The 14,976-nt window shown below is 38.8% G+C and overlaps 1 protein-coding gene across 2 annotated transcripts in view; it reads left to right on the forward strand.

The window, feature by feature from the left end:
• The window catches only part of LOC149323799 (ephrin-A5-like), a 258,582-nt gene extending 245,204 nt beyond the window's left edge, over positions 1 to 13,378 (forward strand). Inside the window, exons 3-5 of one of the 2 annotated variants that reach the window (XM_089492493.1) lie at positions 2,513 to 2,581; positions 2,977 to 3,057; positions 11,637 to 13,378. In XM_089492493.1, coding sequence (XP_089348619.1) covers positions 2,513 to 2,581; positions 2,977 to 3,057; positions 11,637 to 11,758 — 272 coding nt within the window. In that variant the 3' untranslated portion in view covers positions 11,759 to 13,378. The remainder of the gene's footprint in view (positions 1 to 2,512; positions 2,582 to 2,976; positions 3,058 to 11,636) is intronic. The other variant, XM_089492501.1, reaches the window with a different exon arrangement.
• Positions 13,379 to 14,976: the final 1,598 nt, after the last annotated feature.

Consider the following 14,976-nt stretch of genomic DNA (forward strand, 5'->3'; position numbering starts at 1 on the left):
TTCCAGCTGTCTCTGAGAGACAGCTGGGAGTCAGGCAGGGCCTGTGGGAGGAAAGGGGAGGCAGCACGCGCTGTGCCCTCCTTCCCCTGGACCTTTCCCAACCTCAGGTGTCCCTAGATGGGGCACCTGAGTTTGGGCAAAGGCCCAGGGATGAAGGAGGAGGCGGCACGCGCTGTTTCCTCCCCCCCCCCATGGACCTTTCCCTGCCCCCAGCTGTCTCTCTGGAGACAGTTAGAGGCCAGGAAAGGTCTCTGTGGAGGAGCAACTGGCATGCGCTGGTCACTCCTCCTTCCCCAGCCTTTTTCCTGGCCTCCAGGTGTCTGGGAGAGGCAATTGAAGGCCAGGAGAAGGCTAGGGGGAGGAGCCAGAGGCACAGGCCTCTGGGTTCTCCTCCCCAGTGCCATGTTCAGGCTTCCAGCTTTCTTGGAGAGACAGCTGGTGGCCAGGAAATGGCAGGGAGGAGGAGGAATGGGTAAGTGTGTACCTGTTCCTCCTCCTCCCTCACCTGTGTCTGGTGAAATAGTGTCACATGCCACCCATGGCACGCATGCCATACGTTCGCCATCACGGCTCTAGGAAATAAAGGCCTGTTACAGACAGCCAAAATAAAGCTGCTTCGAGTCACAGTGGAGGTATGGTGTTTCAATGATGCATGCGTCCTAAGAGTCCAGAAGCCACACCAAAGCCACGCTCCAGTCTGGAGCATGGCTTTGGTGCGACTTCTAGACTCTTAGGACGCATGCATCATTGAAACACCATACCTCCACTGTGACTCGAAGCAGCTTTATTTTGGCTGTCTGTAACAGGCCAAAGTAAACTAATATACAAAAAATCTTTCTTGCCGTTGACTTTGGCCCAGAACAGATGGCTCAGAAGGAGTGGCCAGAGGCCACTCCAGCCACAATCACACCAGGACCACAGCAACCACACAGCCCACTTCCAAAGTGGGCCACCACCACAGTCCCAAACTGGTCACTGGAAGGGCCAGATTATTTCAGCTTCTTAAAGGTCTGGATTCTCCCCCTCCCCCTTAGCACATCCTTGGAGTCATGCCTCCAAAGCGGCCGGAAGCCGCCTTATTTGGCTGGTTCCTGTGCATTTCAGGCCTTGGATATAGATTGGCTTAGAGCAAAAACTTATTTTCCAGCTTTGCCCGTTGCCATAACTATAATCTCAGAGACAAACTAAAAAAATATATTAAATGCATATATGAATGACTGGCTTTTGTTATTTAAATAACCCACAGTAGGTGAAGTCAGAACATGCAAAGAAGTTTTGTTTTGTTTCGTTTCGTTTTTAAATGCTTTCCTCCATGCTACAATCCTGAAGAAATTGCTCCTAAGTATGCTGTTATTAATTATTCTCGGAGAGGAGGATTCTCCTTGCATCCCCATAGTTGCATTTAGAGAATGAAAGGCATGTTAAATTCATACATACACTTCATAGATCTTTGAGTTTTACTCTGAAATCTTCCTTTTCTGGCAAGTGATAGGATAGTAAAGTGTGAATTACAGTTCTTCAGATTATTTAAAAAACAAACAGCACTTTTAACAAAAGGGAACATTTCTGGATACCTAGAGAACACTGAATTTCTGGAGAACTCTCCGTGTTGTTGCAGTTGGTAAACTTTTAGATGTTGTTTAGATAAAACTTGCCAAATGCTGTTTAGGTACAACTTGCCAAATGCAGTCCCATTTAAAAAAAAAAAAAAGATTTGCCTTTGTGAGAGGTGAAAACCTCAAAGAGTTAAGTCCCAGTCCCTCTGCTCCTGCTTTAGGATTCCCCTCTTGCAGCTAAAATGTGGTATCCTGAATTCCAGACAACAGTCAACACAGCTATGCCTGCATATGTACTCTAATACTGAATCAGAGAAAGATGGATAGCATTATGGACTTTGTGAGTCCAAATCATGTAAGCAAGCGCTTTCACTATGCTCCATGTTTCCATGTCCTGCAGTGTGGGAACTCCAGGATTCATTAGGTCAATAACCCATTTAACACCCTTGATTTTCTTAATCTGGTTTCCTCATTTGTGGGATTACTTTTACACAACTAAATTTAAAGCATTTCTTGATCTGACTTCCTCATTTGTAGTATAACCTTTACACAACTGAATTTAAAACATGCCTTTCATGTTAGATTAGTTGTATACATTGGCCCACCTCTATTCCAGTTTGCACATCAGGATAGGATTGTGATTGTAGATACTCTGTTTTTCTTATTTAGAAAAGCATGTTGGTGGATCTAAGAATTATTGGGCTAATTTTGTGGCTTTCTCACCTCATCCTGTTCTGTTTTTGTACAATTATTTTCTACCTTGTGAAGAAAGAGCAGGGAAATGATCATAACAGTTTGTTTGGTATTCAAATGGCCCATATCATTTACATTCTTGCTTTATGTGTGTGCTAGGGAAGTGTGACTTTAGGAAACGAAGAATGCTGGGCATGATGTTTGTATGACAAATATTAACTGTGTGTCCTCTCCTACCCCCCTTCTCCATTTCTCTTCAACAGCATCAGCAATTCCTGATAATAATGGAAGGCGGTCCTGTCTAAAGCTGAAAGTCTTTGTACGGCCTGCAAGTAAGTTCTTTAGCTCTTGCTTTAGAGGGTGGCTTTATAGCGCATGCTTTGTTTGGTCTGGTAAACAGCAGTACAACTTCTTTTTACTCTTAAATCCTGTGTGATATCTGTTCTGTATAGCGGCATTTTTTGTTGATTTCACCATATCTTTTATCATTTTTTTCACAAAGCTTTTTTTCTTATTTTAAGTACATACCAGTTGCTAACTTGTTGTTTCTTATTCCATTGTGCAAAAAGACAATTGTTGTGGCATTTGGAGGCATGCCACAGCTAAGATATAAATACATACATATAATAGAAGTAGAAATCAGATAGTTCAACAAAAACAAGGAAAATGGGGACTTTAAGGGTGTTCTCACTAACATATTTGGCTGTTATCTCTATTTTTGTTATAGACAACTGTATGAAAACTATAGGTGTTCATGATCGTGTTTTCGATGTTAACGACAAAGTAGAAAATTCATTAGAACCAGCAGGTTAGTATGCTTAGAGAATCTCTTTTTAACAAATGCCTCTATCCCTCTGATGCTTTGCTTCTCTTTCCCCTCTTTTTCTCTGCATGATTTGCATGGTAAAATGACTCTGCTTTTGCTCATTTCTTGCAGTGCTAATATTGCTTATGATATATCTCATTTGCTAGTGCTAATATTCTCCTGTAACAGATGTGAAGCAAAGTATGCTTTTTCCATGACAGCTTATTTACTCAAACATGACATCCCAAAATTAAAAATCTGGTATTATTCTGTCCCCATATCCACCCCATTTTTATAGTAAGTTGCCGCAACGCAGTATCTATTCAGGAGGTAATTGCTTAAGTAAGAAAATGTGTATGTGTATATATAATCTAAATATCATTCATTTACATGTTTGCTGTGTTCATTTAAAAACATCTAAACTTGTGGCTGTACTGCCAACAACAAACAACAGGTCTTTTCCTAAATACAGTTTTTCCATTGGTATTACAAAATTCTGCTCACTTTGCTGCCTTTGCAAAGATTTCACTATCAAAATCACTGTCAACTTTAAAATGGGGACAATGTCTTTCTTTCTTTCTTTCTTTCTTTCTTTCTTTCTTTCTTTCTTTCTTTCTTTTTGGTTAGTTATTATCTGTCCTTTTGTGCATGTGAACTAATATATTGAAAAATTACTTTGGATAACAAAACATGGAATGTGAGATGAGCCATGTTGGACAAGACCAAAATTCTACTTATATAGTGTTCACTCAGTTGCCTGTGGGAAGCCATATGCAGAATGTGAAGACACCTGCACCCTCCATCTTCCCTCCCAAGCAATTGATAAGAGAGTCTTAATGCCTCTGATTCTAGAAGTGAAGTGTAACTATCCTGGCTATGTAGCCATTGATGTTCACATCCTTCATTGAATTCCAACCCCCTTTTAAGTTAGCAACCATAACTATATTCATGTGGCTTTGAATGCCACAGTTTAACTTTGTGTTGCACGAAGGAATGCTTCCCATGGTCTGTCCTGTATCTTCCATTATTAACTTCAGTGGATGAACATGGGTTTCTAGTATGAGAAAAAAGGAAACATCTTCTCCCTATGTACTTTTTCCACACCATACATAATTTTATATTCATGCAGATCCTTTTAAATACCTAAGTAAATATGTCTAACTACATATATATATATATGACTGTTCAGGCTCATTAGTAATCTGTGCATTTGAAAAGAACTGCCGGTTCAGTTCAAATGCTTTCTCACATTTAGAAGTTATTCTTTGCAAATTTAGGGTGAAACCCTGTAAGTAAAACTTCTTAGATCTTTGTTAAAATCAGTACGTTTGAGAGCATACATAACTCTAATCATTAAATGTATTGATATTTAAATGCATCATTTTAGCTGGATTGTGCTTGTTAAAATATGTATGTGTCGTAATGTGTAATGAAGAATTCAGAAGAACACATTGCCAACTGACTGAAAAAGGAAACATGCTATACAAATTATTATTTTCAAACACAGTTATTTTTTCAAGTTTTTCTGTAAAAAGATTTACTTTTTATGTTACTTCAAATGATCTTTCTAATTGGTGAAAACCTGGGTCCCCCCCCCACCACCACCACCAATGTTTTATAGTGAAAATGCCAATTGAATTTTTAATACAAATCTGATTTCATAAAATGTCTGGGGACATTATTTTTTACTTAGATTATAGCAATGTCCAACAAATGCCCATCTAGTATTTGTATTTTTATGTATGCCTCTAGGGCAGAAAATATTTCCTTCTACACTTTTAATTCTTTGTTAGCAGTCCCACATCTCTGGGATGCCACTGAAGCAGTAGTCTAATTTGGATGTTACCAGAATTTGGGTAACTGTGTAATATCAGAGTCCCAGTCCTGGGAAAGGAGCGGGAAATAAATAAATAAATAAATAAATAAATAAATAAAAATAAAATAATATCATATCTGGGGTGTTGTTGTTGTTGTTGTTGTTGTTGTTGTTGTTGTTTAGAACGGCCATAATTTTAAAAAGTCAGTGAAAGGCTCTTAGAATCACAACCTCCACTTGAGAACGCATCACATACTTACTCATTTTGTGTGAATGTGTGTGCAAGCATGCACCTTCAACTCACCTGACGATTTATGGTGACCATGTGAATTTCATAGAGTTTTATTAGGCAGGGAATACTCAGAATGGTTTCGCAAAGTCCTTTTTCTGAAATATAGCCCACAGCACCTAGTATTCATTGGCAATCTCCCATCCAGGGCTGACTGCATACTTAGCTTCTAATATCAGATGGGATTTGGTGCCTTTAAGGTATTTAATGCTTAATAATTAGGAGCCCAATTAGGGTTATGTACATTTTTGTACAAAATCAAAACCTAGAAGGAATATTAATACTTGGGAGGCAAGAAACTTCACAAGGAAACAGATTTTTACTTATACATGTTTTTATTTCTACAACATTTACGTGAGAATTTACCTTTTTGAAAGACTCTGTAGTAATAATCCCCAAACTCAGGTCCTCCAGGTATACTCAGTACCGTGTAATGGTAGTGATTGGGACAGAATGATATTTAATACATTCATATTTACCTCTTAGCAGTAATCAAGACATGTTAAAAAAAGATTTATTATTTTCTTAGTAATTCTTACCTTTTATTGATGTTCTTGACAACCATGCCTAAAATATATATTTTAGATCCTAAAATATATATTTAGTTCTATCTCAAAGCTTGGCCATGCCTGCTGGGACATTTATTTTCCCCACTATTATCACCACTATCTTGAACTGTAGACTTTTGAGGCAGTACAGACCACCACTTTGCGCTGGCCTGACCATGTACTAGGACTGAACTAGGGTGGAGAATTCACATGGTCCGAGCCCTAGTTCCGCCACCCCACTGCTATCATGGTGCTTGCCTGTCCACACAGCACATACTGTGATGATGTCTGTGGGGCACAGCGCCCAAATGGCGCTGGCCGGAAGGGGCATCATCATGACACACAAGCGCACCTGTGGCACCCCTTCCATGATGCAAAAGAACCCTCCGGGAAGTGGGTTCTTTTTGGTTCTTCTGGAGGCTGCAACGTCTGTTTGCTGCAGCCTCCATCTGGGCCTCAAAGGGGTGGCGTTGAGCCACCCCTCTGTAGAGGCTCTTTTGTTACCAAATTAGTTGGGAAGTCTCCTTCCTTTCCTTTTAAAAGGTACTGTTCCATGGGACCTGTTTATTTTATTTTATTTCTGAGAAGTGCATGCCTACTGCCTTGTAAGGCTCACATTGCTAGCAGCATGTTTTTTGGTGCCCGGTGGTAGTAATTGGGCTATGAAATTAGAAAACCTGATGGAAGAGGTGATCTGGAGTTTTGGATTGAGATACCTTCACTGTGTTGATGACACTCAGGTCTGTTGCTCTCTGTTACCTAACTTCAAGGCCCCTGAGTGATGCCTGAGCTCAGCAGAAGGCTTGATGGGTTCGAAGAAGCTGAAAATAAATACGAACAGTACAGAAGTACTGTTAGTCAGTACTTCTGAGTTAGTTTGATCTGGTAAGAGGTGTGCACGTCTTGAGAGCTTGTGTGGTGTTGTGGTTTGAACTACAACTCTATAGCTCAGGTTTGATTCTCCACTTGGCCATGGGAGCCCCTGGGTGACCTTAATTTACACATTCTTTGCCCCAGAAAATCCCATGATAGGGTTGCCTTAGGGTCTTTGTAAGTCAGAAACAACTTAAAGGCACAGAACAACAACATCAATGCCTTGGTTGCTTCATGATTTGACTATTGTAAGATGATGTATGTGGGTGTACTCTTGAATAGTGCCCTGAAGCTTTAATTGATGCGAAAAGATGCCAGGCTACCAACTGATACATGGTATCAAGATCACCTCATCTCAAAAGTGAAAAATCTGCAGATTGCTAAATCTTCTCCTGGTTAAGTTTAAGTTGTTTAATGTTGCTTTTAACATTAAATAACTTTGCATCCAGTTATCAGAAGGACAATATGTTTCAGTATAAATGTACCTGGCTACTAAGATATGCAAGCAAAGCTCTTTTGACACCATCTCCATGAACTTGCAGAAAGCCTTCTTTCTTAGTTGTGGAAAAGTGTCCCCCCTCCCCCCGGTATCATTCTGATACTTTGGAATCCACTCTGGAATTGTGACTCACAGAAGATGTCAAAGTAAACATTTTAGCTTGTGTTTTTGAACTGTTGCCATGATTATTATTGCTGTTTTTAAGTGTCCCCCCTTTTTTAAAAAAATAAATAAATCTGATTGCTGATTTATTTTCTGCATTGTTTGTGCATTCCTTGAATAATTTTGGAAAAGCAATATGGTAATACTATGAATGAAGAAATGAATATGCTATATTAATTCAATTGACTAAACTATTACATGATATGTCCTTATAAAAGTAATGGACCTGTTCATAAACAGTTCACTGATTCAGAAACTTTTAAAAAATATTTTCCCAGATTCAGAAAGAGGTGTATTGACATATTTCATGTGAAAAAAAATAGCTGGCATTGATACCAGAAAAACAATTCCGATGTCTCAAATCAATTGATACCTGATTCAGTATCTTTTGTGTGTATTTAATAACAATTGCAATGTCTAGTATGTGCTGCAACTGCATTTGCATTTCCTGAGACATCAGTAAGGGGAATTCAAAAGAGGAGCAGAATATTTTGTTCATCCTGTTGTTTATCTTGGTCTTGATTGTTTTTCCATTAGGAGCAATCTACCCAACAACCAAAAATAATTAATTAACGTGGAGAAAGATATAGGAAAAATAACGGTGACAAAAGTTTTCCTTGGTTTCTTAAACATTTTCCATTGTAGATATTAACTGTAAAATGTAATCTCTGCACCATGCAAGCATGTAATTTGATCAAGATAATTAAATCTGTTTTCAACAACATAACATCCAATTTGAGCTCAGTAGTAGTTTTAAAACTGTAGCAATTTATTGACCAGTATGAACATGTTTTAATATAATGCTTTCAAATGTTTTCCTTTCAAATGTTCTAAACCTTCATCCATTTTGGCAAATTGCATTGAGCTGGGATGATTGATTGAAAATGTCCAAGAGATTATTTTTGTTTTCTTATAAAAGGATGTGGTCTGAATCATTTCAAAGTGGTCTATAGTCAGGAAATCCACTCTCTTTGACTATCTAGCAAGGCTATGGAGCTGGTACACCAAATCTTCAACTCCAGCTCATTTATTTTTCTCTCTGACTCCATCATAAACAGCAAGTGTATATATTAATTAGCAATAAGAAATTTACTGTAGTAAATCCATTGTATAGAGCATTCATCATCACCCCATGAATTATCAGACTACTTTAGTTGACAGAACATAAAATATATATTTTTATCAAAATTTCTGAACCGGAAAACTTTACTAAATTCCTATGAAAGTAAATACAGAACAAACTAGGCATTTAATATTGAAAAGGTTTTTTTGGTTTGGCTTTTTTTAAGCCAGAGTCAGAGTTGTATATTTCTACTGACTCTTGACTCCACCCAAAGTCGCTTCTGATTCCACAAATCCATCTCCACAGCACTGCTATCTAGAACCATTTCAATTGAGTTGCAGGACTGGTTTTGGCACTGAAAAAGCCTTTTCGGGGGTGCAAAGAAACATGGCATAATTTTTTTTCACTTGCCCTGAAACAAGTGGTGCCAGTTGCAATACTATAGAAGCCCAAATGGCTTCAGTAGGACAGTGGAGATTCACACGGGGGATGGGACATCATTGTCCCATCCCTCCCGTGCAATTGCAAGAAGGATTTTCAAATGACATTGTCCTTATCCAGACATCTGTCTGGAAAGCACAAGTGAGTGTGACAGTGATTGCGCGAAAGCCTTTCAAATGATGTTGTGCTGATCCTGTCATTGTTCCATCTTTGAAGTGGCATTGCTCAGCATTTTGCATTAACACAAGTTCATATTAATGCAATGCCACTTCAGTGACAGGATAATGACAGGATCTGCTCTATGTTTTGAAAGGCTTTCATGAGATTGCTGTCATGGATGGGATAAAGATACAAGAGCAATCCCATCCCTGTCCCATCTGTGATTTTTGGCTGGTTCAGCTGCAATCATTTCTGGACATGGATACTCAGACAATAATGCATATTTTAATGCATAATAATATTGATTGGATTACTACAATGTATTATATTTGGAGCTGCCCTAGATAGACTGGTATCACAATTTTGTCTGGTAAGGCCAGGTTTATGCATTTTAGACCAGTTTTAAATGAATTTACTGACTGCCTATTTATCTCTGGACCAAATTCCAGTACTTATCCTTGAAGCCCAAATACCTGAAAAATGTATTGGCCCATGAGTTAAGATCTTCTGCCATGACTCTTTTTTTTTTTTTGTGCCTGTACCAAAAGTGGGATATATTGAAACAAAAGAAAGAGCTTTCTCAGCTGTTGTACACCACTATGTTATTTCTTCCATAAAGACTTTTCTGATGATAGGCTAAATGTTTTTGTTTACCCAGACATTTTAATTGGACATGTTCTTAATAAATGTTAAGGGTTTTAGGTCTTGTTTTATGATGTGATTTAATAAATTTTACACTGCTGTGGAATTGTAGACCAAATAAAGAAAAATATTAAAAAGTTTTAAATAAATAGTATGGTATACATTTGCTCATACATACTGAGTTCAGACAAATTAGTTTCACAAATCCTTAATCTTAATTTAAAAAACAAAACAAAACCCAACACTCAGCCAAATGTTGTTTTCATGTTTTTAGTTCTTTCTGAATGAACACTACTTCTCTGTTTGGTAAGTCCAGTGCAAGTAGTAACAAGATGCTTCCTTATACTGAACCAACCCATTGGTTTATCTGGCTGAGTATTGTCTGATGGAGAGATGGGTTTGCAGCCCCTAGAGTAACCTGGTAAAATACCTCATGTAGTGAACTGAAATCTATAAAAGTTTATGCTATACATTCCCTTTTCTAGGTCTCAAAGTTGCTACAGGATTTTTTTATATCTCTTTATGCTGCAACAGACTAATAGGGACACTAGTAAAAAAAAATCACTGGTAAAAGACATTTTAAAATGTACAGATAGAAATTAAGCCCAAGTGATTCTCCTTAAATCTCAGGTGTACCACCACTGCATATCTTGTTTTGTGTTTTGTTTCCATTCTGCCAAAGTAGATGTTAAATTCTATCCACTTCTCAGTTTAGCAGGAAGGGTAGAGCTGTCTGAAATGAAAAAATTGAGACCCAGCCCTTTAAAGGTTGCCCAACCGTGGTCAACACTGGCTGCCACCAGGTTCCCAGGATTTCAGACAGGAGACTTTCCCAGCCTTACTTGGAGATCCCAAGGATTTGATTTAGAATTTTCATAATGTAAAACACATGCTCTGTCCAGTGAGTTAGACCCTTTGTTGTTTGTCCAACACTTTTGAGCTGTGACTCATGTCTACTTTCTCTAGTGTTATCTGAACTATTCCAATGTGATGACAATTCAGAGTTTGTGGAGTTACCCAGATAGTCAGCTGCTCTTGCAGGCTTCCCTCAGCATGTTTTAATGACTCTGCATTCATTCTCTTCTTTAATGTAGGTGAACCACTGGTAAGCAGGGGAAAGTCACAGAGCTTAGTTGTTCTAAGCAATATTAATAATTGGGTTAGGCCAATTACCTACCTGTCCAGCATATTATTCCCACAATGCCCAGCCAGATTCCTATTTGGATACTGCAAAGATCAAAGCATTAGTTTGCACTTGTTCCCCAGAAACTGATAATAAGAAGGTATACTGCCTCTGATCCCGGAGGCAACATACTTGTTAGTCATCCTTTGGTAAGCTTTGTTCCATGAAATAGCATACTTCCCATTTAAAACCAGCCAGATCAGTAGCCATTCCTACCTCCTTTTAAAAATGAATACCACAGTTGAACAATAGGATGTGTGAAGAAGAACTTGCTTTTGAACCTTTGCCCAGTATTTGAACTAATAGTTGTTTGTTTCTATTCCCTTTGATAGGATTTCTTTAAAAGAAAAAGAATGTACACTTTGGGAAAACACATATATTTAAAATCAGAAGTGGGCAACATATGCTCCATACTGGGTTTGTTCTCCTTCATGTCCCCTCTGTTGTCATTGAAACCACCACTGGGTTGCCAAATATTAGCAGCACAGCAGGTTTAAAAATCTAGACCCCCCCCCACCCTTAATCACAAGGGGCAGGGGAAACATGCAGTTTAAAGCAAAAATGTCCTCCCAGCAGATCTTGTAGTTACAGAATGTGCCTATTTTGCTGCTGCTGTTAGTGATTGCTGTGCTGCCAAATTTAAAAGCAAAGAGTAGCTTTTCGCTGCAACCACTATGGTGAAATTCAGCATAGCAGCATCAGAGGGCAGCCACTGGTATGTTTAGAGGATCCAATGCAGCCTCGAAGCCCTGCGTGAAACAATGAGCTATTTCATCTTTAAAAGCCACAACAGCACAAAATTTGTTTGTCTGTGTTACAGAAGGTGCTGAAATGTACTTGTAGCATTCTCTGAGGAGTTATTAAAGTGGCAAAATTTCATTAGAATATATGTTTTCTGTTTGAACAGATGACACTGTACATGAATCAGCTGAGCCATCCCGTGGAGAGAATGCAGCACATACACCAAGGATATCCAGTTGGCTTTTGGCAACTCTACTATTCCTCCTGGCAATGCTTTTGACGTTATAGCACATACTCTACATGCTGTTACAGACAACACCAGGATTTTGGAAAATCAAAAATCCACTTATCTGCTCATCCTAAGAATGGGACTTTAAACTGGTTTTGCAGATGTTGGTTTGTTTCCTTCCCCCAGTCTCCTCCCCTTCTTCCTCTGCAGCCTGAACTATGAACAAAAATTAGAGAGGCCTAACTAGCCCTCTTCCTGCGCCCAGTCTTTCCCCAGCCTTCCTTGATCCCTTCTAAAATAAAAGGACTCCAAATGAAAATGCCAAATTTCAATATTGACACTAGTGATTCTTACTTTCCTCTGCAGCCTCTTACGATACTGCCTCCTTTAGCTCGCTGGGCCATCTGTATGTGGAGAAGGAAGAATAATAGCAGATGCAGGCAGTTGGAGGATAAGGATATTGTTTGGGAAACCAAGAGGAGTTTTTTTCCCCCCTTTACTCTCTTCAGTACAATATTTATTCCTTCTTGTTCAGCACTGTAAGATGATCGTGCAAGGCACTGTGCCACCATGTCAGGACTGGAGGGATGATATTAAGAATAGATATAGCATAACACCATTTCCTCCAGGAATTTCTCAGTGAACAGGCTTCGCAGAGGGAAGAGATACTCTTTTGTAAGCAACTGCCTTGGAACATCTTTGACAGTAGAACTTGTGCTCCACAATAGAAGCTCTGTCATTAGGGGCAAAAAAAGTGACTACTGAGAAATGCTAGCACACAAACAAGGTCAGACTTAGGAAGCTACGCTGGGGAGTGAGTGCCTCTATTATCTCTCTAAGTGGATAGTGCACACCAGATTACTTTTCTTTTGGAACAGATCATCATGGTGCTATGATATATATAGTTTATTTCCTTCAAATGCAAAGAGGCATTTTCTGTGTCTTTTCTTTTCTTTTGTGTGTGAATAAAGTGACCTTTCCCAGGGCTAACCCTACTAGCCAATAGCCTTGTATATCACTCTGGGTGATGATGCATGCTAAGACGATAACACTGGGTGGAATAAACCTGATAAGAGGTGTAGATTCCCCAGTGTGTTCATGATGTGCCTCCCTTGAAAGTTTGGCAATCATTGGAACAAAATGCTGCCAGAGAAGTACCAGGATAGGGTGGGAGTGGGAGAAGGGAATGAAAAGAATACAGAAAGTATGTTGAACTTGAGAGTGAAAATGCAGGCACTCGTTTTATATCTCTCTTCCTTTCCAACACAGTTGAAAAGTAGAGGAAATGTCTTCATCAGGAGATCAACCAGATGGACTCCCAAAGACCTTTAACTATTCTTTTTTTAAAAAAGAAACCCCACTAGAATAGAAAATACATTATTTAGATATACATTATGCTGAAAATAAGTATATGTGCTTGTCCTATTTAAAGATGATTAAGAAGTGATAAGAATAAGTTAAAATTATGTGATGCTGTATTGTCTGGTTGAAATTGGAGGGCTGAATACAGCTTTGTTAGGGCCTCCTAAACCATTTACCAGGAAATGCCTTTTCTGTGGGTTTCCATTGGCTTACAATAGGCAGGCCTTAAAATTCACCTGCAAGAAATTGGGTAATGAAAGAGTCCATGGAAACAACTGTTTTGGAAAATTAGCTTCTCTTCCTCATCATTTTTTTTCCAACAAAGCCTTACAAGAAGGGGATTAGGTTTCACTATATTCTAACAAGATAGCAGAAATATAACTGAATACTATGGTCTAAATGCAATTGTTGATCCTAACTAGAATAGACCTGTTGAATGAATGGGAACTTGATAAGTCACACTGTGTGAATTCCATTGATTCAATAGGTCTACTCTATTGAGACTAATAGTTATATTTAGGCCTAAATCGTGATGCAAATAAGAAGCAGTTTTGTGAATGTCTTTATTTTGTGAGATAAAATGCAGATGTTTTATTTTTTAGATGAAGGTTTTTAGGTCCAAAAACTACAGAAAGGGGGAAACAAGTCAATTTAAAGCACTCTGTGCTTGCCTGTTACCATACAATATGGGCTGCATTTGAAAGCACAGAGAAGTCTAATATTGCACACAAACCAAAAGTGTCATAATCTCCACTGAGGTACAAATTCCCCAGTACTTTCCTCAGAATACAGTATATCTTCTCCAGTGTATATATTTGGTGCACACGTAGCTAGAAATGATCTTGAAGGCAGTGAACAAAACAAAGGCCAGACAGTGTCCCTGAGAACATTCCACACCAATTGCAAACCTGAGTAGTACTGATCAAATAAATGTTACTTGATCCAACAAGTTCGGTAGCTGTTTTCCCTAATTCATCTCTAATGATAGAATGAGCTCACTTTTGTCTCAAGAGCACGCTTTATAAAAAAACACAAGTTTTCACCGCTGTGAATTCAACCCTTTGCTTTGCCACAGTGCCACTGGTAATCCTAATGAATAAAAAGTGACTGTGTATTACAGTCAAGTGTCTAACTGCTGCACTGCATCAAATGCAAGCCTCGTGGGCAGTAGCTTTACAGGACCTCCATTTTTGATAACTTGATGGCATCAGGCAACCTCAGTCATAAGCAATGTCTGAAGGTTTTTGAATCTCTGGTGTGCGTGTATGTTGACATCTTCAAAAAGATGCCAGTGTGAAAGTTTATAGCAGCTCTTGTCCCACAGCATGAAACTGAAAATGCAAAATGCCACCACAATGGCCCCTCAACCCAGGCAAGCTTGCCCTGTGTCATCCACTTCTGGTTTGCCAAGGGCTTTTCAAAGGGTAGCAGGGGGGAAAAGGATTGATCTGTTTGGTGGATACTGTGTATCCTTTAATAGACAACAAGGTAACATTTCGTGTTAGTTTAGAAATATTGTTTTGTACTGTACTTTCTTGGATGGCGATGGAAAGACAAGTTAAAACGAAAGAAAAATGCAATGTTCTTTAAATTCTGTATTATTAGCAGCCTCTGTTGTATATAGTGTTTGATAATAAAGTATTAATTTGATTCTTATGTCTTTTGTAAGTGAGAAAAATAGACTTTCATGATATTAAAAATTAAATTTTAAAAAAGTAAACCCACTAGTTATATATGACAGATGCAGCTGTCATGGCTATCAAGAACTGAATGACAAATAGCCACAACAGGTCACCATACACGATTCACCCATGCAACCCATTCACCCAGATGCAAGATTTCACAGTGTCAGGACTCGGAGCAGTGTGGCATTTGATGATCAATGTTTTGTCCTCAGTGTTAATGGTCTGACGTT

Source organism: Sceloporus occidentalis, unplaced genomic scaffold (assembly GCF_023333645.1).
Source record: "Sceloporus occidentalis isolate IW3139 unplaced genomic scaffold, rSceOcc1.0.p SCAF_1, whole genome shotgun sequence".
NCBI classification, from domain to species: domain Eukaryota; kingdom Metazoa; phylum Chordata; class Lepidosauria; order Squamata; family Phrynosomatidae; genus Sceloporus; species Sceloporus occidentalis.